The sequence below is a fragment of the Setaria italica genome, chromosome VI, assembly GCF_000263155.2.
Source record: "Setaria italica strain Yugu1 chromosome VI, Setaria_italica_v2.0, whole genome shotgun sequence".
Lineage (NCBI taxonomy): Eukaryota > Viridiplantae > Streptophyta > Magnoliopsida > Poales > Poaceae > Setaria > Setaria italica.
This window is the reverse complement of record NC_028455.1, coordinates 3,003,397-3,030,095: the sequence shown is the minus strand read 5'-3', so window position 1 is coordinate 3,030,095 and position 26,699 is coordinate 3,003,397. Positions and strand designations below refer to the sequence as shown.

Here is a 26,699-nt window from a genome sequence, read left to right as displayed (position 1 = left end):
CACGTTTTTATATTAATGTTGGGTGGATTAATTGTAAGGCGGTTATGGGTTTATTGCGACAAAAACATCCGAACTTTTATTGACATGAAGATGCACTGGCCACAAAAGGTTTTTGCTGGCGGCTAGAAGGGGTCTAGGCTGGCAGGCCGAGCACCCGCTAGCAACCTTGAGCCAGCACAAATGCCGCCTGTGCTGGTGGGTGCTCGGCTGCCAGCACTGGTAGGCGACGTTAGCCACCCGCTAGTACAGATGCTTTCTATGCTGGCAGGTGGTTACATCACCCGCCAGCACAGATAGCCAATCTCTCATCTGGTATTAAGTTGTAGCTAGCCGAGGGAAGGTAATACTTACCATTAAGAAGTTCTTGTGGGTGGAGCTCTGGCCTGATTTGAAGGTCAACTAGATCCTTACGTGATTTTAGTCCGTCCTTTGCCTTGCCTGATAAGCCCAAGAATCCGATGGTGCTATCAAACACATTCTTCTGAAGATGCATCCCATCAATGGCATGGCGCACCGCCAGCTCTTGCCAGTATGGCAAATACTTAAAGAAGATAGACATCTCCTTAAACGGCATGTCCGCGACATTTGTAGTTTCACTCTGCTTCCTTCCCCTTTTCGAATTATCAGCACCACCTAATGAATTTTACCAAGTTTGAACTTGACCTTATCGCACATTTCAAATACTATTTTACCCGTAGCTGGTTTTGAGCAAAATCATTCTCATTGGTGCCATAAAAAAGTCCTTCATCCTGCGGTATGTGCATCTTCAATAAGAAGCGCCTGTGCCGCATGAACACTATCTTCGTAGATCCCTTAAGGTACACATATGATGCTCCATCCAGGCAAACTACGCATGATGTCTTACCTTTTACCAGACCTATCAGGGTAACTAGGGCGAAATAATTATTGATGGTAACAAAGATAATGGCCCTTAGTGTGAAGTGCACATGTCTGTACTCATCCCCCATCCGAACCCCATCTTCCCAAAACTTCTGCATATCTTCCATCAATGGCTCAAGAAAAACATCTATATCGATGCCAGGTTGCTTCGGGCCTTGTATGAGAATGATTAGTAAAATGAACTTTCTATTGTGACATAGCCATGGGGGAAGGTTGTGGTCATCAGCACTGGCCATGTGCCAAATGGATTCATGGTCTGTACTCAATGTGAACCGTACATTCATTTTTTCATCTGAAAACTCTAGATGATTGGCATCAAATGTCCTCCACTAGCGAGCATCGGAAGGATGTCGAAACTTTCCATCATCCTTTACTGGGCGATCAGCATGCCAAGTCATCATTTCAATAGTCTTTGGGTTTGAGAACAAACGCTTCAGACAGTCCACCACCGGCAAGTACCACATCACCAAGGCAGAGACTCTGCACTGAGTCATTGTGTCAGTACCTGTACAGGACTCGTCCTCCACTTGAGCGCCAACACTTTTGTTTGCAACCTTCTTCCTCTTATTCCTAATGGAGGAACCGACATGGTCCTCATAGAAATCAGCATTAATGACTAGCATCGCAATTTGGACACTTCTCCAATGCTGCGTACTCACCGTGGTACAATATGCAGTGATTCCTGCATGCGTGTGTTCTTTGCACATGCATCTTCATTGGATTGATAATCTTCTTTTCTTCATATGTGTTTTTTGGCACAAAGTTAGGCTTCGGGAGAAAATTGCCCAGCAGAGTAAGGAGATCATTGAAACTATTATTTGACCATCCGAATTTAGTCTTTAGGATCAGAAGATGAAGGACGAAACGTAGCACTGTCCACTCCTTCCCACATCCCACATACATACGGTCATTTGCTGCCTTCTTGAGTGTCTCGAAATTCTCTAACCCTTTAGCACTCCCTAGCAACACTTCCGGTTCAATGTGGCGCAACATGTCCTCCATATCAACATCATGTTCCTTGTCCACCTGTGGTTCCACACGCGCATCTGTTTGATCACCATTTTGATCTCCATGGTCGTAATCATCATCCATCATAACATGATCATTTTCGTTTGCATCATCACCACCCACTTCATCACAGCCAGTATCGATGCCTGTGTTGTTGAAGGTACCTCCTACCTCATCATGGTGGGACCAAATTGTGTATCCATCCATAAAACCTCGCTTTATCAAATACCTCTTGATGACATCAGTATCCTCCCATACAATATTGTTGCTACAGTCAAAACACGGACAACATATTTGGGTTGTCTTGATTAATTCAATCAACTTCATTAATTAAAACTATGGATGTAATAATTAATAAGTAGGAAAAGTATAATAAAAACCAATTCTATATTACCCTAAATGAGACTCAATTGAACCATGGATGTAATAATTAATAAGAAGAAGGAAAAAAATCAAACTCAATTACATATTAAGATAACCAACTTCATTAATTAAAACTATGGATGTAATAATCAATAAGTAGGAAAAATATAATCAAACTCAATTCGATATTACATTAAAATGACAAACATAGCATTGTAATGGTTATAATATGACCATAGAATTTTATTTAAAAAAATAATCCATTTATAGTTATTTTCTCTCTCATCCCTCCTCTCTCTCCTCGGTTTAGATCTAGATCTAGATGACAACCTAATAAAGCTAGAAATGATCAATAGAAGTTGAAAAAGAAGGTTGGAATGGCACAAACTCACCTTATATAGTCACCTTCTCCAAATAAATCAAGAGCAAAACCTTCCCCCTTAGATTTGGTGTTTTTGGAGCTTTTCCCGAGCTCCCCTCGAGCAAGCTCCAAATGGAAGGTTGCATGGGGAAGAAGATGCCTGCGGTCATAAATGGACGAGCTCTGTGCTAGCAAGCTCTATGCTGGCGGGCAACATAAGCCAACCGCCAGCACAGATTGGGTGCATCTGTGCTGGCAGGTGCTTAGGTCGCCCGGCAGCACGGTGTCCTTTGTGCTGGCGGGCGACATAAGCCAACTGCCAACACAGTGGCTTCTGGCGGGTGCTTCCCCACTGGCCCAAAGAAGCTTTGTGCTGGTGGGTGCCAATCACGCCCGCCAGCACACCAAATTGCATGTGCCAGCACAAATCAAATCTCGCGTAGTGATGTAAAAGAACTCTTAATTAATTATAGAATATACTTAATAAGACCTACATATATATATATGTATGCATGCGATTTCACTCCCATCTGTAATGTTGAATGGCTACTTGGAGGCTTAGGTCCTGTTTGGTAGAGATTCTCGATCCAAGCCGTTTCTCTCCAAAAACTTGAGAATCCATACCAAACGAGAAACACAGAATCCCTACTGAGTGATCCAGGGATTCAAAGAAAAAACCAGAAATGCTTCTCAAATTCTATAAAAACGAAAAAGAATTATTTCTCAGGCGAATCAAAAACAGATTCTCGCCTGAAATGTTTCTTTGAGAAACTAAATACCTGCCAAACTGCCGTGTAAGTTTTCTTTTCCAATCCAATAGTATGTGAGGATATAGTTTTGATTCCCTTGCTTTTCTCTTATGGACAAAATTATTTGTCTTAATGCTAGCAATTGTACCGTGTTTTTTATTTTATGAATTAAGATTAGAAAACAACAATAGGTTTAATTAACCAATTAAACATCGGAAGACAGAAATAAAATCCCACGCTAACAATTAACCGTATGTCACTTCTCGAATGCATTGATTATATGATTAGTCCAAGTAAACCGTACTACTACTACCTAAAGATCATTCAACCGTGGAGTTGACTTATTCTATGCAACTAATAAATCTGAGTCCAAGAATAAGTCTTACTATAGTCTAGTAGCATCAGACCACCTCAAAGTTCATAAAAGCCTGTATAAGGTCATCCTCTTGATCAAGTCAACAAAAAGGAAAACAACAAGACTATGTTGTATATATAGTACTATCAGAAGTTGACATGAAGTAATGACTGTATTCAATGTAATTTGAATTCTGGATGATGAGTCAACAGAAGAGCACTTGGTTGTTAGTTACTGCATGTCCCATCGACCTGCAGGTTACATTAATCAAAGTTTATGCTTACCAGCTTACGTAAGTGTACCGGTACTATATACTCCTTCAGTGGAGGAAATTAAAAGTGGTGACAGGACTATTGAGTGGAATCTCTGAACTTAGGCTAGTGATGTCGTCCCTCCGTTCCATATTTTGGTTTTTCTATGTGAATAGTTTTTGCTATGCATCTATATATAGTGTATGTCTAGATGCATAATAATATTTATGAATTAAAAAAATTAAAACGACCTATAATTTGGAACAGAGGGAGTAACGATTTACTAGCTAGCTCATGTTATACATAAGCATTCGGTTGACATGAAGTCTATATAGGTCATCATGCATCTTGATTGTTTCGATGTAAGAAACTGCATTTTCATGCGAAATGAGCATTGGTGCCCCCATAATTTTCAGAAAGAAAAAACTTGGTAATTTTTAGTTGTTATCTGATAAGTGAAATTGCCATGTCTCTGATGAACCAATTTGTTGTCGGAAGGATTTTCTGTTTCTGCAGGGATGTATTCTTGATTGAGTCTAAATAAGTGTAGAATAAAATGAACAGTAGTATTCTAGTTATTTCGATGGGATATGTAAAATTACTTTTCAGTAGTAAGTAAATAAAGAAAAAACTACTGTAAGTTCCACAGCACTCTCAGTGAATAAACTTGCATATATTAGAGCATTCAACGCTTGTCTCACGTATATTGAATTTACAGGTCTTCAGTACGGATCAAGGTACACTCAATTTAAATGAATCCCAGGACGCAAACATCAAAAATTAACTCCACGTAGGGGGGAAATGAAGCTACAAAATTTTGGACTTTAGTCCTTTAAGTCCCTTTGCTTCATAAATATTGTCAACCACCAAACTGATGGTCATGCGACATCTGAGTTGCCAAATCACATCAAGATGAAATATATAGGTGGATGTTTAATGAATGAAGGTTAATTATATTAGCTTATGCCATAAAAATATGGATGAGTTTAAATTGAATTAGCACTTTTTGCTAATTTAATTGCTTCTCACAAGCATGGTGCACATATGTACCTCCGATGGGAGGTCGGTCATGACCCACCCATTAATTGGCTTTTTTGCCACTTAGAGAGCGTATATATCAGTTTCCACCTTGCACTTTTTCTCTATTCATGCAGTTACACACGTAGAAAGATTCCCTATGTCCTAACCATTTTTGGTTGTTTCATTGGTTATATATTCTTCTTACAATTTTATCTAGAGTGGCTTCCTCCTCTATTTCGACCTAACCCTAATTGCGCCCGACTTAGCCAAAATTGGCATATAGGTCCGAGGATGCATACCAAGATGTAAAGCTAGCCTTTTGATTTGGAAATTATTTCATTATTTGAGTTGAGGAATTATTAACTGGAGCCTCAAACCCACACTGAAAATTTCACTACTTTGATATGAAAGTTTTCAACCATTTTCGTTAGACTATAAATTATACTGTTATATTTTATTTGAGTTAAAATCAATGCTTTTAGGAAATAGTTGAATGCGGAAGATGTATGCGTTGTGGTTGTGAGCAGAGGACAGTGTTGTCCACCTCATGATCTTGTCCATTGTCAACCGCAGGTACGGTGAGTGGTGAAGACTTTGCAGCTAAACGTCTCTAGGTGACAAGACGTATGTGTTGCATTGGAAGTAAAGCTCCAGGTGAATAGTTTTTAAAAATAAGTTATGTGTATTCTAAGAAAATATTGATAAACTATAAAAACCAAGCTAGTTTCTAGTAGGCATGGCATATTAGCACTTCAAAGATCAAATTTCTTTTCTCCCTGACATATTGAACTAAAAGAAAAAACACGGTTGAAATTCGAAGAATAATTCTCACAATTTGCCTCCTGAGGCGCCATGCCTCTGCACTCACATGAACAACATGACCGGCGTCAGGTTTCAAAACTTTCAATGCCTGCCTCCAATTTTTTAAAGCACAGCTAGGCTGCAGCACTGTAAATCTGGCAGTAGCCAAAGTTCCAGAGGAAAAAACAGGTCACTCATGAAGTCGTAGTAAGCTGTCACCGTGTACGTTACCAGTGCCACCCCTCTCTCTCTCTCTCGCTCGCTCGCTCTCCATCTCTGTCGTCTCTCTCTCCTCCATGGAAAATGTTACCTCTCTCTCTCTCTCCTCCATGGACTCTCTCTCTCTCTCCTCGCGCTGCCTCAGCAATAACGCTGCACCCTCTCCCAATAAATGCGTTTGCACCCATCCGCTCTCCACTGCCCAGCTCGCAATAACTCCTTCCTCCCCTCCTCCCCATCTCCACATTCTCCCATCGGCCGTTCCCCTTCCTCCCTCCCCCTCCCATGGCGGCGAGATCTCTCCACGCGCTTTCGTCAAGCTCCTGCTAGCCAGCTGCGTCCACGGAGAGCGCTCGTTTCCGCATCTTCTCGCATGCGATATCGCCGCCAGACGATTCTTCTTCACATGGCATCGCAAGAAGCAGGGATCGGAGGTACAGATCGCCTGTCTCAGATCTCTCGCGGCCTATCCGGGCTTCCTCCTCGCCGAGTTCTTGGCTCGGGAGCTCTTGCGTGCGCGTGCCCTAGATCTGCTGTTACGTGGCGTGTAAGCCAGTAATCCGTGGACATTTTTGGGCTACCGCTTACTTCTGTCGTTCTATCCTGGTTGACTTGGGCGGACAGCAGAGATATATATATATGTATATATGTAACATGCATCTTTTTTTCCTTCTTTTTTATGCAGAATGAGAGCTGGTAGAGGGCACGAGCTAGGGCTTGGGAGGAGGTACTAGGAGCGGGCTGCCATCGTTCATGACGCCGGCGAGGCGCATGCCGGCGATGATCGGCCGGAATGGAGTCGCGTATGGGTCCTCGTCGGCGCTGTCTCTGAACCAGGTGATTCCAGTGAGAGATCTTTTGGAGTGTGCAGGGATCAGTGTCTGAGCAGCAAGTGTTTTCTGTTTTGCTTCTCCTAGCTTTGCCAGTGCCTCTCTTAAAACAAAGCGAGGGAAGATCTTCTTCTTGTGTTCGACTGTTTCTTCTCTTCTTCTTCTTTTTTGTCCTTGCTACAAGTATTTTGGTGTCTTGTTCTTTAATGTTCATGCTTGTGCATATCTTTTCCTCGATTAATTTCGATGTGAAACGGTAGGCTGTACATGTATCGATGTATTGATGGGCGGCACATTCAAGGATACTGACCAGTTAATCTGCTATTTAATGTAAGCTGGGTGGTACTGGTAGGAGGAAGAAGACTAGATGCAGCTCCTAGTTGATCTCATGGGGTGTATAGCCATTAGCATACTTATAGATGCAGCTGTTTATCTTTTTCTTGATCCTGCACACGTATTTTGTTTCTGAAAAAAAAGGAGAAATGAAATGATCATCTTACGCGCTATGTAATAGAGAATTTTGTGCTTATTTTTCATCCTTTTTAATTTATTTGCATCCATTTAAAAGAAGAAAAATTCCTAGCTATCTTTTCATTTTGAATGGAGGCAGCTTGTCTTTCACACGCCCACAGCATAACAAAAGAATTCAACATGTTAGCAAATAGTTTGTGCATTCATCTTTATTCTGATTCAAAGTTGTACTGCTCCAAATGATTTTTTTATTTAATGTCCTGTTCGTATTTAATATTTCATTTACTTTATGTAATCCCCAGTATCATCTCCTCATTTATGTTCTCCCTCCTCAGTTTATTTATATAATTTTCAAATTATTCATATAATCTTAAACTCTCTAATAACTCTATCTTATAATTTTGGTTGCAGACTGACCTGCTAGACAGCCATCACCTGCAGCAAGCGTTCCAGCAGCAACTCTTTGATCAGATCCCAGCTGGTGCAGTGGACAGCGGCGACAACATCATCCATGGCCGCTCCGACACACTGGCAGATGAGTTTGAGAGCAAGTCGTGCAGCGAGAACCCCGATGGCACCTCTGGCGATGACGGCCAGGAAGACCCCAACCAGCGGCCGAACAAGAAGAAGCGGTATCACCGCCACACCCAACACCAGATCCAAGAAATGGAAGCGTAATAACCGTGACTCAACTCTTCTTCCTTTGAGCACCATTTGAAAGGCTTATTTTTCTAGATAATGTTTCATATCTGATTGTTTGGGGCGTTTTGAATTGTGATTGATTAGGTTCTTTAAGGAGTGCCCGCACCCAGATGACAAGCAGCGGAAGGAGCTGAGCCGGGAGCTTGGCCTCGAGCCACTGCAGGTCAAGTTTTGGTTCCAGAACAAGCGCACACAGATGAAGGCAAGCTCTACTACAACACTAGATACATTGTTCTTTTATTCTCGTATTATTTTTATTTCTCCCCCTCCATGGATTCTTGCAATGTAGAATTGTCTCCCTTTTTCATTTTGACTTGATTGAAATTAAGTGGATTCCATGACATTATATGGGATTAGAAAAAATGAATTTCATTTGGTCAAAGTTCAATCCATATGTGCAAATTTGTGGATATTTGTGGATCATGACCTGACAACACGCATATCACAAGTGAACAGAGCTACTAGCATATTCTGAACTGCATCATATGATACCATGGCATGCATGAAAATGAAAATGGAATGAACGTATGTGCTGTGCAAGTATACATGTAATTGATCGTGTCAATGTGATTTTGGGTGTGTGCAGAACCAGCACGAGCGGCAGGAGAACGCGCAGCTGCGCGCAGATAACGACAAGCTACGCGCTGAGAACTTGAGGTACAAGGAGGCGCTCAGCACGGCCTCGTGCCCCAGCTGTGGCGGTCCTGCTGCCCTCGGCGAGATGTCCTTCGACGAGCACCATCTCCGGCTCGAGAACGCCCGCCTCCGCGACGAGATCGACCGGATCTCGGGAATCGCTGCCAAGCACGTCGGCAAGCCCATGGTCTCCTTCCCCGTGCTCTCCAGCCCGCTCGCTGCCGCCGCGGCCCGCTCCCCGCTGGACGTTGTTGGCGCGTTCGGCGTTCAGCCGTCTGGCCTCGGCGCCGACCACCTGTTCGGCGTTGGAGCCAGCACGGGAGAGCTGCTGAGGAGCGTGTCGACCGGCCAGCTGGATGCCGACAAGCCCATGATTGTGGAGCTGGCCGTCGCCGCAATGGATGAGCTCCTACGGATGGCACGGCTGGACGCGCCACTGTGGGGCGCGAGCGCGGCAGGGGCACAGCTCGACGAGGAGGAGTATGGCCGGATGTTCCCAGGCGGGCTCGGGCTGAGGCAGTACGGTCTACGGCCGGAGGCATCGCGGGACGGCGCCGTCGTGATCATGACTCGTGACAGCCTCGTCGAGATACTCATGGACGCGGTCAGTACCTAGGCACAAACTGATCGTTGGTTTTAATTGGCTGAATATTGGTTTGATTGATCTCTGCTTGCTGATCTGTGTGGTTCAATCTTCTGCGTGCAGAACCGATTCGCTGCAGTGTTCTCGAGCATTGTGTCGAGGGCTTCGACGCACGAGGTGCTGTCGACTGGCGTGGCAGGGAGCTATAATGGTGCATTGCAAGTGGTGTGTATCTTCCACTATATTTCTGTTTCACTGTGCATTATCTGATCAAAGTGTGTACTAGACTCTGTGATTAACTGACAATGTTGATTGCCAACTTGTAGATGTCAATGGAGTTTCAGGTGCCGTCACCACTGGTGCCAACACGGGAGAGCTACTTCGCGAGGTACTGCAAGAACAATGCCGATGGGACGTGGGCTGTCGTGGATGTCTCGCTTGACAGCCTCCGCCCTAGCCCTGTCTTGAAGTGCCGGCGCAGGCCGTCTGGCTGCCTGATCCAAGAAATGCCTAATGGCTACTCAAAGGTTAACTAACTCCTTGACCATTTTTTTTGCTCAATCAACTGCATGTAATAGCAGTACTAGCATTTCTTTTAATGCGTGCATACTCAACAAATGTCTACCAGCAATTGTGTTTCCTGTCAGAAAACTCTTGTTAATATCAGTATGGGTTCTTGTGCATATGCAGGTGACCTGGGTGGAGCATGTTGAGGTGGATGACAGGTCAGTGCACATTCTCTACAGGCCTTTGGTGAATTCAGGGCTTGCATTCGGTGCGAAACGGTGGGTCGGCACCCTTGACCGACAATGTGAGCGTCTCGCCAGTGCCATGGCCAGCAACATCCCCAACGGTGACCTTGGTGGTAAGTACACATCCCCAACTCTACCCAGTGCAAGTCATTCACTGAGGTGAACACAGATAGCATAAACTTAGTACTTGTACATCTGCGTGCACCCATGAAACTGCAGTGATCACAAGCATAGAGGGGAGGAAGAGCATGCTAAAGCTGGCGGAGCGGATGGTGGCGAGCTTCTGCGGTGGCGTGACGGCGTCTGCTGCACACCAGTGGACGACGCTCTCAGGCAGCGGTGCTGAAGACGTGCGTGTCATGACCAGGAAGAGCGTGGACGACCCCGGCAGGCCGCCGGGCATTGTGCTCAACGCCGCCACCTCCTTCTGGCTCCCCGTCCCGCCCAAGAGGGTCTTCGACTTCCTCCGTGATGAAACTTCTCGCAGCGAGGTATATGCACAACACATTGCTGATGGCTTTATCTCTGATTTACTCTACGGCACACATGAAACTGCAGTGCTAAAATACTCTTTTCCTGTCAAAATTTGAATCTGCAGTGGGACATCCTCTCCAACGGCGGTGCCGTCCAAGAAATGGCTCACATTGCTAACGGCCGGGACCATGGCAACTGCGTCTCCCTTCTTCGTGTCAATGTAAGTGTTCATAACACTTAATCCTAGTGCTTGCTTTTCTGAATTCTGATAACGCGTTGTTAACTACTATTCATGCTCATGAATTTTTCACTATTAACTGGATCATCCTTTTTGTCTCATGGTGCTATGCAGAGTGCAAACTCGAACCAGAGCAACATGCTGATCCTGCAGGAGAGCTGCACCGACGCGTCGGGATCCTACGTCGTGTACGCTCCGGTGGACGTGGTGGCGATGAACGTGGTGCTCAACGGCGGCGACCCGGACTACGTGGCCCTGCTGCCTTCAGGCTTCGCCATCCTCCCCGACGGGCCACCAGGCGCTGCTCCCCATGGAGAGAGCGGCAGCCTGGAGGCTGGCGGCGGGTCCCTCCTGACGGTGGCGTTCCAGATCCTGGTGGACTCTGTCCCCACCGCAAAGCTCTCGCTCGGCTCCGTCGCCACCGTGAACAGCCTCATCGCCTGCACCGTCGACCGCATCAAGGCCGCCGTCTGCGCGGAAGGCAACCCACAGCAGCCATCCATATGATTTCAAGGTACACGCCACCTACAGCCTCCCATTGTTAATCCACATCATCATCATCCTAAAATGCTGCATTCATACTTGTGAAGGCTTGACCATCAGTGCACCAAAGGGTACGGTATTCAAATTATTTTCTATGTTGAAATGGATATTTGAATCTTTTGCAGGAGAGGAGCAGCTAGATTTTCTTGGAGAATTCATCAGTGGGGAGTCAAGAACGCACCTCAGACCCTCCTTGCCATGTGGTGCTCATACTGCTAGTGTGTCAAGAAACCTTTGCGAAAACGTCGCGGAAAAGAGGCGGTCACCACTATGCAAGGGGGGATGGTTCGGGTATTGACTTCCCCGTCGATTCTACAACGGAATGGATGCTGCTGAGATGATGCTGTTTCTGGGTCTCTTCCCATAATTTTAGGGTTTTTCGATTTGCTGCTGTGTACTTTGCCATGTCTGTGATGTTGCTGTGTTGTTCAGGCTAAGGCGCCTGCCTGCATGCTGGTAGCTAGAGAACAGAGATTTGTTGCCTCTCTTTTTTGGGGATTTGCAAAGATTTGTAGAATCTAGGTGTTCGGGCATAACCAATCCTCGGCTAAAACCTGCCTGTTGTTGCTTGTAGTTTTTTCGCCATTTAAACATTGCAATTTCGATCTCTCTGTTTCTTGTTGGTCCTAGTTTTTTGTAGTCAGATAATTCTGAAAACGGTACCCATTGTCAACATGGGTTCGACGAGCGAACTTTGTGCGCAACCTATCGTAGAGGAAAATCGACTGCTATCATAGAAGGAAATCTTTCCATCAGATCCAAGTGTCCTAGCTCTTAGATTGAATGCAATCCTAGTTCTTAAATTAAAGCCCATTACAGCTGATCACAGCAACGGACAAACATAAAACATCACGTTCGAATGCTAGCACACATAATTTATAAATAATGCAGGAATTACATCAATGGAGATCGTATTCGCACACCATGACAGCGTATGCTTAGTTTTGTCCACAATAGTGTCCTCTAAGGCTCTAACAGCATGATTTCAACAGAAATGCTTTAAAGCGACGCAAGTGATCCGATCATCACATTTTACAGACTCTGCAAAAATAACCGAATGTCACAACTCAACACTGTTCAAAATGAATGCAAACATTCATAGTCTTGCTGAAACGTCAGCTCCTGCAGTTCCTGCATCTCATCAGGAAGGCAAACACATCGGATACAAATAACAGTTGCTGATACAGCTAAATTCAGAGTCGTGCGGTCCAGTTCATTTCAGACGGCAGTACAGTGATAGCAATTAGCAACCCTCAACTTGGAAAAATAAAATACTTTCCATAGAGCAATTTGCCTGAGCATAACTTCCGAAACAAAGTATAAGGTCTAAAAACATTCTCATCTGATTTTATCTAGCACAAACATGTCCAGCAAGATGGAAGTATACAAGTGACCAAGAATAATCTTCACAACACTTTATACAATGTTCTCAATTTACAAAGAAAATACTAAAAGAAAAATAAAAAAAGCAATGATAGCATCTAGTCCCTTCAGCCGTTCAGGACAGCCGTAGACAGATGCCACAACTCTTGGTCATCTTGCATGATCCCTTCGATGTTTTGTAAATTGTAAGCTACCTTCGATATTATCCTGCATAAGATATTAACAAGGGGAAAGAAAGCAGAACAATACAAAGATATTGTTTTTCACGTCTAGTGAAACAATGGTTACATATATGCCTGTCACCAATTGTGCTGCCTGACCCTAGATATGAAGCACTCTGCAACTACAGAAGGACAAAATGATAGGGCACAAGCACAATTTGACAATAGTGATTGTACGGTAGATTACTGATGCTCAATCACTGAATTACAGAAAGATTTTACAGTTTACACTATTGTCGCGTTAACATTCTATGCACTGGCTGTCAAGTGAGCCAGATAGGAAAGAAGTAATCATACCAAAATCTGAGTCTCACGGTAGTTTACAGGTCATGTCTACAGCCGCATCCAAAAAGAACTATTAAGTCAAACCTGCGATAAAGATAAGAAATAGTCAGCAAATCAGCACAGCTATATCTTTTATGATGCGCTTCAAAGGGATTTTTTCATTAACCATTAGATGGCGGCAAGTTTCATGATTTGTTACAACAAGCATATACATTTTAAAGCAACCATAACTATTGCAAAAGGAGCAAACCAATGAACCCCACTTCGTAGGATCATACACTCTTCAGGACAATCCAGCAGGCAACGCTCACTGGAGGCTTTATAAAAAACACTTCATCTTCCTATTACAGCAAGTAGCATGAAAGGATCCTTTCTGAAGCCATAGCAGAATAAAATTGTTGCAACTAGTATTCCAGCAAATAACTAAATTCTATTATTGTACAGCGAAAGCTTGCACCAAGGCCACAGGATATGGCAAAATGAAATAGAAACGCTACTAGTATTCTCTGAATCTCTGATTGGTAGGCATTATAGTTTGCAGGTTAGTGATGCATGATGGGTGATTATCCCCCCTTTTTTCTAAACTAGCCGAAATGCCCGTGCGTTGCTACAGGTCCTTACTTGCTCTCACTTTATTATTCGTTTGTTCCTAATATGTTGGTTTCACTTCACAATATGTTGGTGCGTTGTCCCTAGTAATCCTCTCTTTGCAAGTGTAGTAGTAGAAGATATGTGTGGGTGGTTTGATGCCATATGTTTATTAAGTAGGACCCACATGGAAATAAAAAAAATTCACCGCTTAACATATTCATTCAATTTCCCCTGTACTCATCATCATCCAGCCAGTCGCTACCTCTTCGTCCATCGGCACCACCCGCATCTTGCCCCATCCTCCCCGTCACCCAAGCGCTGCACATCTTGCCGTCCTCACCGTCGCCCAGGTAAGCGCTCGTCCTCCCCGTGCCTAGCCTCATTCCCGCATCAAGCGCAAGGCCACAACGCCTCTAGCCGCCATGAGCAGGAGTGCGTTCTCCTCCTCTTCTCGTTTCCATCCACCTCCCTTCTAAGTGTGCCCTCCTTGCTTCTATGTTACCACCAGTGGAAGCAGCACTACTTGATTGGGCTATTAATCTGATGGCCGATGTAGTAGAGCATGAAAGCCACAACAAGATGAACGCCCGAAACATCGCGATGGTTTTCGAACCCAATGACTCAGGTTACCAGCAATGCCTCTTACTTTATCTGCAGATCTCACCAAACTGCATGCGCTAATCATTGGGAATTTCTCTTCCAGATGGCCGATCCGTTAACCGCCCTGATAGTTGTGAATCTCATCGACCCCGCGAGTCCTGCCCGCCTCCCCAGCTGAACAATCTACTACTAATAAAACTAAGGAGGCGACAAAACTCCATACGTACGTCAGGTGCTTCTCCACTTTGTTGTCCCGCCGATAATGAATCCAAGCCCTTGGATTTCTTTTCTACATCATCCGCGTCCCCTTGTCTGCTTCCCATCCAACGCACATTTTCTCGCCTCGAAGAATCTGGGGACCTTTTTGCAAAATCATCAAGACATATTCCAAAGACTGCGGGTTGATTATGAAAAAGTTGAGGGACTTTTTTGCAAAACAACCTGGACGGTTGGAAGAAACAACCGCACTTTAATATTAGGTAGAGATTAGACCAAAGCCTGCTTAAGCTTCTATCCACCCTAGATACTAGATATCAAAAGTTGAGAAATATTAACAGCATAGCCATGCTATGAAAATATGACTTGTGCAAATCATCATCAGATCAAATTAAATGATATATGTATAGAGTTGTGGGTTTGCACTGTTTAAATAACAACACTTAAACAAGCATATGTTCACATTTCTATTTTACATAGATGGAGCAATTGAAAGATCATTTTATTAAGTATACTAGTAGAACTGGAAATTCGGAAAATCCATATGATGGATCTGCGGGGTTCAGCAACAACTTTCTAATGGACACAAAAAAGAATGGCTCCCAAATATAAAAAGGAAAAAGCATGGTAACAATAGTCAACATGTACCATAGAAGTTAAAAGAATATCACATACATAAAAACAAATAAAAACCGCAAACATTAACTCGCACAGCAGGAGTATCTTCATCTGATAGAGCATTGAACGCAAACTATAATTATCATGAACGAAAACATTGCATATCCATATCCAGCATTCTTATTTAATCAGATATCATCATGAAGTTTCATATAACCATAGCTGAAACATGTTGCAAACAGCCAAATCAGCAAGGAGATAATCTCCCCTGACTCCAGTGAGGTTAAACTCAAGACATATGTAAAAGTTTGCATACGTTAATTATAGCACAATGAAATCTACAGATACTCACCAGCTATGCCCATCCTAAGAAGTACTGCTGGGCCCAGATCGACATTTAGCATGGACAATAGGTCCCAACTGTGACCTTTCCAAACCATCAATATTACCATCTGGTGCATTCATGTAAACTGCACCTTTGTACATCCACTCTTCAGTCTCATCACTGTAGAAATCTTCAAATGGTTCATGACATAATGCACAAGCTGTCTGCTCCTCATCCGCAGGAACAGCCATTTCTTTCTCTTCCTTGCTGTCTGGGACTGGGTCTGAGGGCACAAAAGCGGGAACCCCATCGTTTCCAACTGTTTCTGCTGCTCTTAACCATTCCTCCGCAGTGACAAAATATTTACGTGAAGATTGCTTACGGTTCTTTGAATTTCTGTTTTTTGTAACATGCCAGTCCATGTGAGCACGATGCTCCTCTTGGCATTTGAACCGAAGGCCACAAGTTTTGCACTGTCTTGAAAGATCCTGATACAAAGCATTGATGACAGAATCATTCCGTACCTTGAGGTCTATATTGAAGTCAACTCCAATTGAGTCCTACAGGAAAAGATTCACAACATACACCATTCAATTAACATCAAGCATATTAACAGAACAATACTATATACCAGCAATAAGGTGCACGAATGCATGAGAAGTACCTGAGGTTGGCTATGTGGTCCCAATGTAATTACACCTTGCCGCATAAGGTTACTCAATAGTCCAGACACAAATGGTTGAGGGCCACCAACTTGTGATGATGATGAACCAATCTGCAGCGAACCAGGTGGCGGTCCGGGAGGTAGTGGTGGCCTAGGAAAACTGGACACAGACGGCATGCCATATGGTGGCACAGCAGGTGGACCAGAAAAAGAGCTGGGCAGAAGTGAAACTGGTGGCAATGCTGCACTACCCCCTTGTCCTGGGAACGGGGATATAGACATGCCCGGGCCAAAGCCTCTAAAAGCCTCCTGATGGTGGGGATGGGAATGGGGATGAAACTGTTGAGGATGATGAGGCTGTGCTTGGTTTCCCAAAACTGCACCTTGATTCTGTTGACTTGATGGCAACAAATCTTGGTGCTGATATGGTGGTTGAGCTAAGCTACCGGTACTTAGTGTTTTCCGATCCAAGGCATCATATTGATGCCGTGGAACAAATACAGATGAACTGGCTCCTTGACTAACAAATGGCCTAATTTCTAGACTATCTGCTGCATTTCTAACATGTTTTGTATCAGGTGGAATTGGTACTAAAGTTTGCGACTGAGTATGATGAAGAGGAGGCCATTCTATTGGGGCAGCAGCAGTTAACGGCCTGTGCTTCTCCACCAAAGGTATATCTGCACTCAAAGCATTGTATATACCACCGATCTCTAGTCTCTTGACTGGCATTTCACCGTCAGCAGGCAGTGGTATTCTATCAAGTACTGATGGATGTTCAGGTGCTTGTACTCGTAATGGCAGACCAGTAGGCTGCTGCCAAGGTGGAGCTTGCATGGTAGCAGTTCTCCCATGATTGAGGGTATGCTCAGAACTCTGGTACTCCAAAAGAGCTCCATTCTGAACACCAAAATTGCTAGGATGTCTCCTACTAGTAGGCATGTTAGCATGCTGCAAAGGGAAAAAAATGACAAATTTGTCAATAGGTGTTAAGAGTAGATCCATGCAAATAAAACATTGACAGGTGAACAAGTCTGCATATGAATTACATTTGATGCATCGATAAAAATGTTGGAAATTTTATAGTTAAACACAAACATAATAAGCCAAAAAGGTGGTGAAAGAATGAACAGTGTCCAAAAACATCTAAGGCTGGAAGACCAAGAGCTTGTCGGATCATCCTCCTCATGGTGCATGCATTTTTAAAAACTTCTGAAATCTATGCACAACTGAGGGCAGACATTATTAACATCAAATGTGAAATAAAAGGAGTAAACTGCCAAAAAAATATGATGGGGAAGTTGCTTCCCTAACACATGCATGTGATGGCACAAAATTGTTTTCTGACTAATTTTTCACAGATTTTTTTCCCAAGTACATAACACGGCAATAATCAGTATACACAGAGACTATGGCCATTCCTTTCAGTCAAGAAGGATGGCCACATGATACATGTGGTTAAATCTTTCGAAATTTGGCAAGAATACCTTTTTGTGCACCTAGATTAGCCAACTGAAGCTTATGAGTAAATCTGATATTGCATTGTTCTAAAAGGCACTAGGCACTAGGCTCTAGGAAGGCAGAACGGGAAGAGGAATACAGGGGGCGTGTGACATGTGACCTAGTTAAGGAGATGATGGGGAGAGGAATGAAGAATGGGGCACATAAAGTCATGTTCTTGCCGGTCCTTTGCCGGCTCCTCCTCATTACTACCTCTGCTCCTCTTCTGGTGGCCATGGCTGCCAGCAGATCACAACTAGCTCATCATGCATCTAGGCAGCAGCCCAGCTGAAGGTACTAATGATGGGAAAAGCATGGCTAGTTGGCACGCAGCACCAAGGCAGCTACCTTTTAGAACAATGTTTTTTTTACAAATATATCAAATTAAAATCAGCAATCCAACTTGTGTACTGGAGACTAACTTTTTTAAGAGCAAGGAAGCCTATAATAAATGAAGGGTATAAAAGATAAAAAATTATTCGTAAACTGGCAGAATGATGAAAGGCACATAAGGCGTTATGCTAATGTATCTATCCACTATAATTAAAGAAAGATGAGGCAATCATACACTTGCAGCAGTAATCCTATCTTCAAGATTTAATGGTGGGCCATCAACCGATGATCGAGGAGCTTGGCTTGGAAAATTGTGCCTCCCAATATCAGATTCCAGTAACCCTGCTTTTGCCCCAGGAAATCCAGCTCTCATGGTTCCAGGAGGAAATGATGGCACGCTGCTTCTGATTCGATCAGTCAAAGTTGGACTCATGTCCTCCCAAGAATACTCTTCTTCCTCTGAAGTGAGCCAATTTCGTGCACTAGCCATCCCATTTGAATCCAGGCGCTGCATTTTAGAAACTCTTTCATCAGCATCTCGGCCTTGAGAATTCCCATAAGCGTCAATAAGTTCTCTTGCACTTTGCTTCCTGTACTCTTCATCAAGCATGCTGATTGTAGGCCGCCGTGCACCATCGTCGAAGGTCCATCTCGACCTGCCATTCCGATCAGGCAATCTTCTGGGATCAGGTCCCAATATAGAACGAGATGGTGGTAGCCTCTCTAGCACTCTCTTGGGGGACGCATTCCTAGGGAACACATCAAGAGGTGGCGACCTGGACAGGTTTCTCCTTGAAGTGTCTAATGGCCCATCTAGAATGGCATCAGATGGATGTGCACTCAACAGATGTGGTGATGTTGCCCTTATTGTTCCAGCAAGAGATCGGAGTGTATCTTGTTGATCAGGATCATCAGCATACTGCACAGTAGATTTCTGCCCATATGATTCCGAACACAGAGTATGAGTCATCATAAAGTAAAAGGCGCGTGCTACAATATAGCTTAGAATAAAACCAAAAAAAAATGAGCAGTTTTATTATCATATTGAAGTACTTGGGTTTTGTTTAACCTTAGAAAAAATAAAGCACCCAACATTGTCTCAAGCAATCTACGAAGTCATTTAGATAAGTTTGGTTGTTTAAGAGCAAACTTGCAATACTAAATCAGGTATAAGAATTGGTAGGAACTCTTGAAGACTTGGTACAGAGGCAGAGTAGGTAAGCATGCTAGAGTCTTAAAATAAATATAGCATTCCCCAAAAATATAAAGGAAAGGTTTCCCTTTGTCAACCAATCAGGAGAGTAAAACAAACAGAAGACAGTTTCTTTTTCCAAGCCAGTATTATTATGTGCCATAAAGTATACGGAGGTGTGGAAGACAGACTTGGAATAGGATACAGGAGACTAGTCATAAGAATGACAAGGAGCAACCAAAGCAGATGTGCTCTCAATACCTGAAACATTGAAGGACGTCCTCGCAAGCCGTTCGATGTTAATCCATTTATCAGATCCTCCTCCACATCAGCCATTTGCCTAGTGCCACGAACGGCAGGCTGATGCATCTGAATTTAAGGAAATATAGAGGACAAATATCAACATCAACAATCAAGTTAAAATAAAATTAACTAAAGCATAACGACTGACAGAATACACCATGTTGTGCAACAATATACTACAGTAATACACTGTGTCATACATTTCTCCGTTAGTCTAAAATTATCAAACTTGAATCACAACAGCAAACACACCAGTAATTCTACTGTCTATACTTTGTATTAACAAAAAATCTTACCACATTGGCCTGCTTCAATTTTTGTTGTGCTTCCAGATACTTGGGATTTACATGTATGCCATGAGAGGGCCTAGGAGATAGAGACTCTGATTGATGTGGATTTGTCGCTATGGCAGGACGCTTTTCCTGTGAGGGAGAAAATTGAAGGTCGTCCTCGATGCCACGAAGCACAGAAGAAGGAAACACTGGCCACCAGGTACGAAAGAGGCGCCGCATTGAAGCATACTGGCTGGGATGAACTCTACAGTATGCATCAACAAATACCTTCTGCAACCTTGCGGCAAAACGGTCTACATATTCGCGCCCTATGTTCTTCACAATACTATCTAGCAGATACAAAGATGGTAATATCTGGTCAGGTGGCACCTGCAAGAATATCGCAGAATAAATGAAAAAGAACCTTGAAAGTATAGGCACTTTATTAAAATGCATCATGCGAGAAAGAAAAAAAGTGAATTGAAGAGTCTCAAATAGCCAACAGGTTCAGAAAGAAAAAAAAGTGCAGGGCACCCTGGTAGCTTACTATCTTAGGATTATTTCCATTTAAAATTAAAGATGTTGACTCTCATCTTCAAGAAAAGCAGCAAAACAGCCTATTACAAAATATTTCTAAATAAAACCAAATCGACGACAGAACAAGAAAACAAGTAACTGACTCAATGTGCAACCAATAACCCAAAAAATGAACTCGTTTTATTGTAATTCCATGGAGAAATCAGTGCAACACATTCATATATTACAGCCTAAGCCTCCTAAAATTTCGCCTCTCAAACGGCAGTTATCAAATTGTAGTGACAGCTATTTGCAACTTCAGTGCGCAGACACCTATTTTTACTCAGTTGCTACATATCCCAACATGTGAAAGTCGGTTCCCCAATTGTACTACGCAGAAAGTTCAAGAGAAATAAACCTCATACACATAAGCTCCATTAATTCAATCCAACCTAAGAAAACTCCACACCGGTTGCTAAACACAAGTGTATGAAACAGGTACAGCAAGCAGAGTGACAGACTGGATTATTTGTACATCGCTTCCTCCAAAGGGGAACAAATCTCTACCGAATGCAGCTATTACAAAAGCTATGAGCAGAAGGTACTCCATCAATTTCACGGAATTTGTCGACTTCCACCACAAGCACACCAATCCCCAAACCCTAGCTACCACACGGCGAGACTTGACATACCACAGACTACGCAGCACCCAGAACCCAAGCTTCCTCGCAGCCAACCCCAACAAAAAAAGAGCAACTATCCCAGGAGGAGCAGAGCAAAAGGAGCAGCAAACCGACCTCGGCGACGCGGGCGCAGACGGCGTCGGCGATGCCCCTGGCGGCGAGCGCGGCGTGCTGCCCCGCGATGATGGTGAGCTCGGTGATGACCGGCTTGCAGTTGAAGGTGAGCTCCCGGAGCGCCTCCGCGTACACGCGCACCACCGCGGCGGCGCCCGGCTCGCCCCCGGCGCCGCCCGCCTCCTCGCGCAGCCGCGCGCGGAACCGCTCCACGACCTGGCCCGCCGCGGGGGCGCCCGCCATCGGGCGGGGGCAGGATCTAGGGGTCTCGGGTTGTGGGGGGTGGGGGGTGGCTAGGGTTTGGGGTGGCGGCGACGGCGAGAGGGAGGCCGAGGCATGTGGTGGTAGGGGGTGGGAGCGGAAGCGGGGAGGAAGACGGGGTCGGCGATTTACGGCGAGGATCGCGTTTCCGCGATTCTTTTCGTTTCGGCTCCGCCTTCGCTCTTTCTGTAGTTTCTGGGAGGAAATTAATTGCTGCGGTAACGGAGGTACGGCGCCGGGATGAGCCGTCCGATCGAGATCCGACGCACCCGATTGAACGGGGTGCAAGTTCTGGTGTATTACTATTCATCGGACAGTGGAGCAACTGCATGAAGAAGAGGAACCATGTTAGTATTTTTTTTTATGTACAATATACATGTGTTTGTATAATGGTAGGAAAAAGATTAGATGGTCTACTTCAATTTTAATAACCCTTCCCAGAGATCATTGAGATAAACATGTATGGAGGATTCCTAAAGAGAACTTTTTGATATTTTTTTTTGTTTCGACACATTTGTCGCGGTACTAACAGTAAATTTGAATCAGAAGGACAAGATATGGAATGATGCAATGTATTTTATACGAGCAATCATGCTTGCAATGAACGAGCTAGAGTCGCAGGAAATCATTTTGACCTTAATGGATTCATAAAGAGAACATTTTAATATATTTTTTTTGTTTCAACACGTTGTGGCGGTACTAACAGTAAATTCAAATCAGAAGGACAAGATATGGAACGATGCAATGTATATTATACGAGCAATCATGCTTGCAATGAACGAGAGTCACAGGAAATCATTTGACCTTAATGCGTGATATGCAATGCGATCATGCATTCATATCACAATGTCCGGCACATGCATCAGCAATGTTTTTCAAGCAGGAGAACCAAAAGGGTTCTTGCATGTGCTACAATTTTAGCACATCCAAATTTATGCTTCAACATAGCATATTACCAAAAATTTGTTGTAGCATGGTAAAGGCTTTGCATCACAAAGTGTTAGCACGCACAGCATCATGTGCCCAGCATGTGAATGCCCTGCTAGCATAAATAATGCATCGTGCTATGTGGTGGGGGGGGGGGGGCATCATTCCAAGGCGTTTGATATCAGGGGCTAAACTTTAGCCCTATCACATCAGATGTTTGGATGCTAATAGGGAGGATTAAATATGAGCTAATTACAAAACTAATAGCAGAACCCCTAGGCTAAATCGCGAGATGAATCTATTAATGCTAGTTAATCCATCATTAGCGAATGGTTACTGTAGCATCACATTGTCAAATCATGGACTAATTAGGCTTAATAGATTCGTCTCGCAATTTAACCTAGGGGTTGTGCAATTAGTTTTGTAATTAACCTATATTTAATACTCCTAATTAGTGTCAAACATCTGATATAACAGGGGTTAAAGTTTAGTCCCTGTCTACCAAACACCCCTGCTATATTCACACTTTCATTGTTTGGGATAGGGCATCAACAACCTGCTGGGTTCCGGCCGTTGTCTGCCACACCGCAGTTGCGGCGCCACCGAAGGTTTGGCGCCGATTTTCGGCGCCGCAGGTCGGCAAGTTTTTTAACTGCGAGTGAACTGAATTGTTCTGGCGCGCCGAAGGTTACTCACCTACCAAATAGCAACTCAAGTGGACTTGGCGTGCCGCAGTTTAGACGTGGCGCATGGTGGCTGTTAACGAAACGCGCCCCCAAATCCAAGACATCTATGGCAAAGTCTATATGTTTGTTATTCTTTCATGTGCCAAGTATGTCATCCAACAAACGGAAAAAAAACAACATAAATGCATTGTGCATAGTGATAGCAGCCTAGGCATGCTCAGAACACCTAATGGGCTAGGTGTGTTTTGGTCGGAGCATACAAGACTTTTATTCTCTCTTGGTGTGAAAAAAACCTCCTCAAACATACTTAGGGCATGTTTGGATGCTGTAATTTTGATAAATCATCATATCAAGATAAATGTAATTTTTTAGGGTTAGAAAAAAGGAAGTTGTGTGGCGGGATTGATATATTCCGATCATGCGGTGGCAACAACTCCAACCACCCCCTCACATCTCTATTTATGATATGAGGATTTTTCAATGATCGGAAAAAAGAGAGCCATCCATCCCGAGAAATCGTATACTGGAAAGAGGAAATACCTAGAGGTACCTATAGAAAAAGTACCAAATAAGTGGGACCAAGTACCAAAAACAGTGGGATCGGTACTAATTTAATTTATTTTTTAGTTACATTCCTTAGATCAACGGTCATAAAAAAATAAAGAAAAAAGTACATGTAGTACTTAACAATAATTTTAACAAAGCTCTTATGATATAACTATACTTTAGGCTAGTTTTTGGCCCATCTAAATGTTAGTTATGGACTCATTAGCTATTAGATTTGTTTTCCATTTTTTTCATTCAATTTTTCTTTCATCTTTTTCTTTGGCCCAGGTTGAGCAAATTGAGCCCATCTTAGATTTAGCCCAAATTTGTTCTATAAAATTTTATTCTTTTATATAAATTTTTGTTCCATGAGCTTCTATGATTTAATTTATTTCTTGTGTATATTTTTTCTCAGTGAGTCCTATGAGTTATTCTGTGTATATTTTTTTGTTTTCGCAAGTCAATGCATTTTGTTCTGCGAGTCCTATGATTTGTCGTTATGTATATTTTTCCCATAAGCTCTATGATTTGTTACATATGTATATTTTTATTCAGCTAGTCCCATGCATATTTTTTCTACAAGTCCTATGTTTTGTTTCATGTATATTTTTTGTTTCTCTGAATCATTTTATTTTGTTCCATGTTTATATATTTTTATTCCATGAGTTATATGATTTGTTCCATGTGTAATTAATATTTTGTTCCATGAATTTCTATTACTTTGCTCCACATGAAATTTTTTTCCAACTAAACTTTTTTGACAAGCTGAGATTCAAGGTACCATCTTGTACTTATAAGAGCCATCACTACAATATTTAAAATACCCAATATAATCATGACAAGCTGGGATTCAAGGTACCATCTTGTACTTATAAGATTGGAATTTAAAAGTAACATCCACATATTTAAATCTCAGAATTCACTGCCGGGAAAAGAGCCTTCAGTACCAGTTCTTAGCCCCCCTTTAATATCGGTTGCGCAACCAGTATTACTACTTTGGTACTAAGGGGATCTTTAGTACCGGGTCAAATAACCAGTACTAAAGGGGTATTAAAAAATAATAAAAAAAGAAATCCCTCCGCCCGCCGCCCTCCCGCCGCGAATGAGAACGAGAGGAGGAGAGAGCAGAGAGGAGCTCGGTGGCAGGGGAGAACGAGAGGAGGAGAACGAGAGGAGGAGAGAGTAGAGAGAACGAGAGCATGAGAGAGAGAGGACAAAGAGGAATAACGTGGATGGATTATAATGGGGATGGGGCGACGGGAGCTGACGGTCAGGAGGTCATTTAGTACCGGTTGGTAGCTCCAACCGCATACTAATGTGCCCGAGAACCTTTAGTACCAGGTGGAGGCTCCACCCGGTACTAATGGGAGACCATTAATATCAGGTGGAGCTCCCAACTGATAATAAAGGGGTCGGGGGGGGGGGGCGCTCCTGGGGAGCTATCTGTTAGATCCGGTACTAATGCTCACATTAGTACCGGGCCAAAAACCAACCGGTACTAAGGTTAAGACCAATGCTCAGTTTTACAGTAGTGATTAAACACTTCTTAGAGTTTAGTATATCCAGTACTAAGGGGGCATTTCCCTTTGCTTATTTTTAGCACATGTCACATCAAATGTTTAGATACTAATTAGGAGTATTAAATGTAGACTATTTACAAAACCCATTACACAGATGGAGGCTAAACGACGAGACGAATCTATTAAGCCTAATTAATCCATCATTAGCAAATGTTTACTGTAGCAACACCTTGTCAAATCATGGACTAATTAGGCTTAATAGATTCATCTCCCCGTCTAGCCTCCACTTATGTAATGGGTTCCGTAAATTGTCTACGTTTAATACTCCTAATTAGTATCTAAACATTCGATGTGACGGGTGCTAAAAATAAGCAAAAGTAACCAAACAGCCCCTAATTCTCCTCATGAACAACCAGGGAAGTACTCGGTGCATGTCTGAATCCCAAGAATACCATTTTTAAATGGAAAGCTTAATGCTGAACAGTCTTCCGTTCTTCTTTCAGACTATCCTGCAATTTTGGTTAAAGAGTAGTTCCCATTACTTCTAAACCGATTTATACTATCTAGATAGAGCCATTATACTCAGAATAAGGCCATATGAATAATGTAGAATTTCAGCAGATGATTCATGCATATTACAAATCTTGTATACGCTGATATGCAGTGAGTGATGCTCGGAAGTATTTGAAAAATTAGAGGCTAATAATCTTACCATGAATTAACTTCAACGATGGAGGTCGAAGATGACGCTGATGATGACTTTGGAGCGAGACTGCAACATGGTGGCACATAAATAAATGATGAGCGTTTTGATACAGTATCAGCTCACCTATTGATCCTGGCAATCACGTTCTCTGAAGATTTTTTTTTCAAAAAAACATTCTCTGAAGAAATAGGGATCGAGGAGGAACAAAAAGACATCAAATTTCAGGGAATCATCCTTGCACTGGTCAAACGAGAGTGCTGCATGCCGACGGGCATGGACGCAGGCAGGCGAAGGCACCAGGCTCGCCTGCTACGTGAATGGCAGCTACGCAACTGCTGCTGGTACTGCTGTTGGCCTGCTGTGGTGGCGCCGTAGAAGACGCGTGGGAGTCGTGTTTGCTTGAGGCTCCGTTTGGATCCGGATTCAGAAAATCCGGATTTTTGGATGGATTTCCAAAATCTAGATTTTTGGATGGATTTTCAAAATCTGGATCCTGGGTTGGATGGATTTTTAAAATCTGGATTCTGGGCAAAATCAAGGTGCACTTGTTTGGATTCCTATTCCAAAATCTAATTGTATGGTTGCATTCATGTAAAATCAACCTTTGAGGAGCTTAATCTAGAATCTAGATTCTGAAATTTGAACTAGAATCGGACCTGTTCGGAGGAGCTTCATATTACAGCTTATGGATTCTGAAAATCAGCTCTGATCCAAACGAGGCCTGAAATTAACCACTAGAACAGGGAAGGGGTGCTGAATGGACAACGCCAAGCTGTGAGCGGCGTCGGGGAGATGGCGAGGCGAGTGCACCTTACCGATGGTGCCGTCGCCGCTTAGTAGGATGGGAGTTCCCAAGAAGACTCTGAAAAACGCTAGCTGACAAGGCTCTTTTCAACTGCCCGATCCAACAAGACCGGTGAATCAATGGCTTTGTTTGTTTGTGCTGGCTGCATAAGCAGCTGCAGCTGCACGGGGCAGCAG

At 43.4% G+C, this 26,699-nt stretch overlaps 2 protein-coding genes across 3 annotated transcripts; one reads left to right on the top strand and one right to left on the bottom strand.

The window, feature by feature from the left end:
* Positions 1-6,220: 6,220 nt before the first annotated feature.
* On the top strand, positions 6,221-11,868 carry LOC101757084 (homeobox-leucine zipper protein ROC1). The gene is made up of 12 exons (XM_004972640.4): positions 6,221-6,461; positions 6,713-6,864; positions 7,740-8,002; positions 8,115-8,232; positions 8,617-9,270; positions 9,373-9,474; positions 9,576-9,776; positions 9,940-10,114; positions 10,221-10,492; positions 10,600-10,695; positions 10,828-11,227; positions 11,382-11,868. Exons 2-11 carry the CDS (start codon positions 6,781-6,783, stop codon positions 11,218-11,220), a joined length of 2,358 nt encoding a protein of 785 aa, XP_004972697.1. The 5' UTR covers positions 6,221-6,461; positions 6,713-6,780; the 3' UTR covers positions 11,221-11,227; positions 11,382-11,868.
* Positions 11,869-12,537: 669 nt separating this feature from the next.
* On the bottom strand, positions 12,538-21,491 carry LOC101756392 (polyadenylation and cleavage factor homolog 4). 2 transcript variants are annotated; one of them, XR_001164379.3, is made up of 8 exons: positions 21,073-21,491; positions 19,784-20,149; positions 19,446-19,553; positions 18,228-18,926; positions 16,160-17,110; positions 15,523-16,055; positions 14,564-14,696; positions 12,538-13,229 (listed from the first exon to the last, which is right to left on the bottom strand). XR_001164379.3 is itself a non-coding variant. In XM_004972639.4 (7 exons), exons 1-6 carry the CDS (start codon positions 21,313-21,315, stop codon positions 15,537-15,539), a joined length of 2,886 nt encoding a protein of 961 aa, XP_004972696.1. In that variant the 5' UTR covers positions 21,316-21,489; the 3' UTR covers positions 12,538-13,229; positions 15,523-15,536. The 2 variants fall into 2 exon arrangements, 1 of the variants encoding a protein (XP_004972696.1); XM_004972639.4 differs by lacking the exon at positions 14,564-14,696 and having other exon boundaries at positions 21,073-21,489.
* Positions 21,492-26,699: the final 5,208 nt, after the last annotated feature.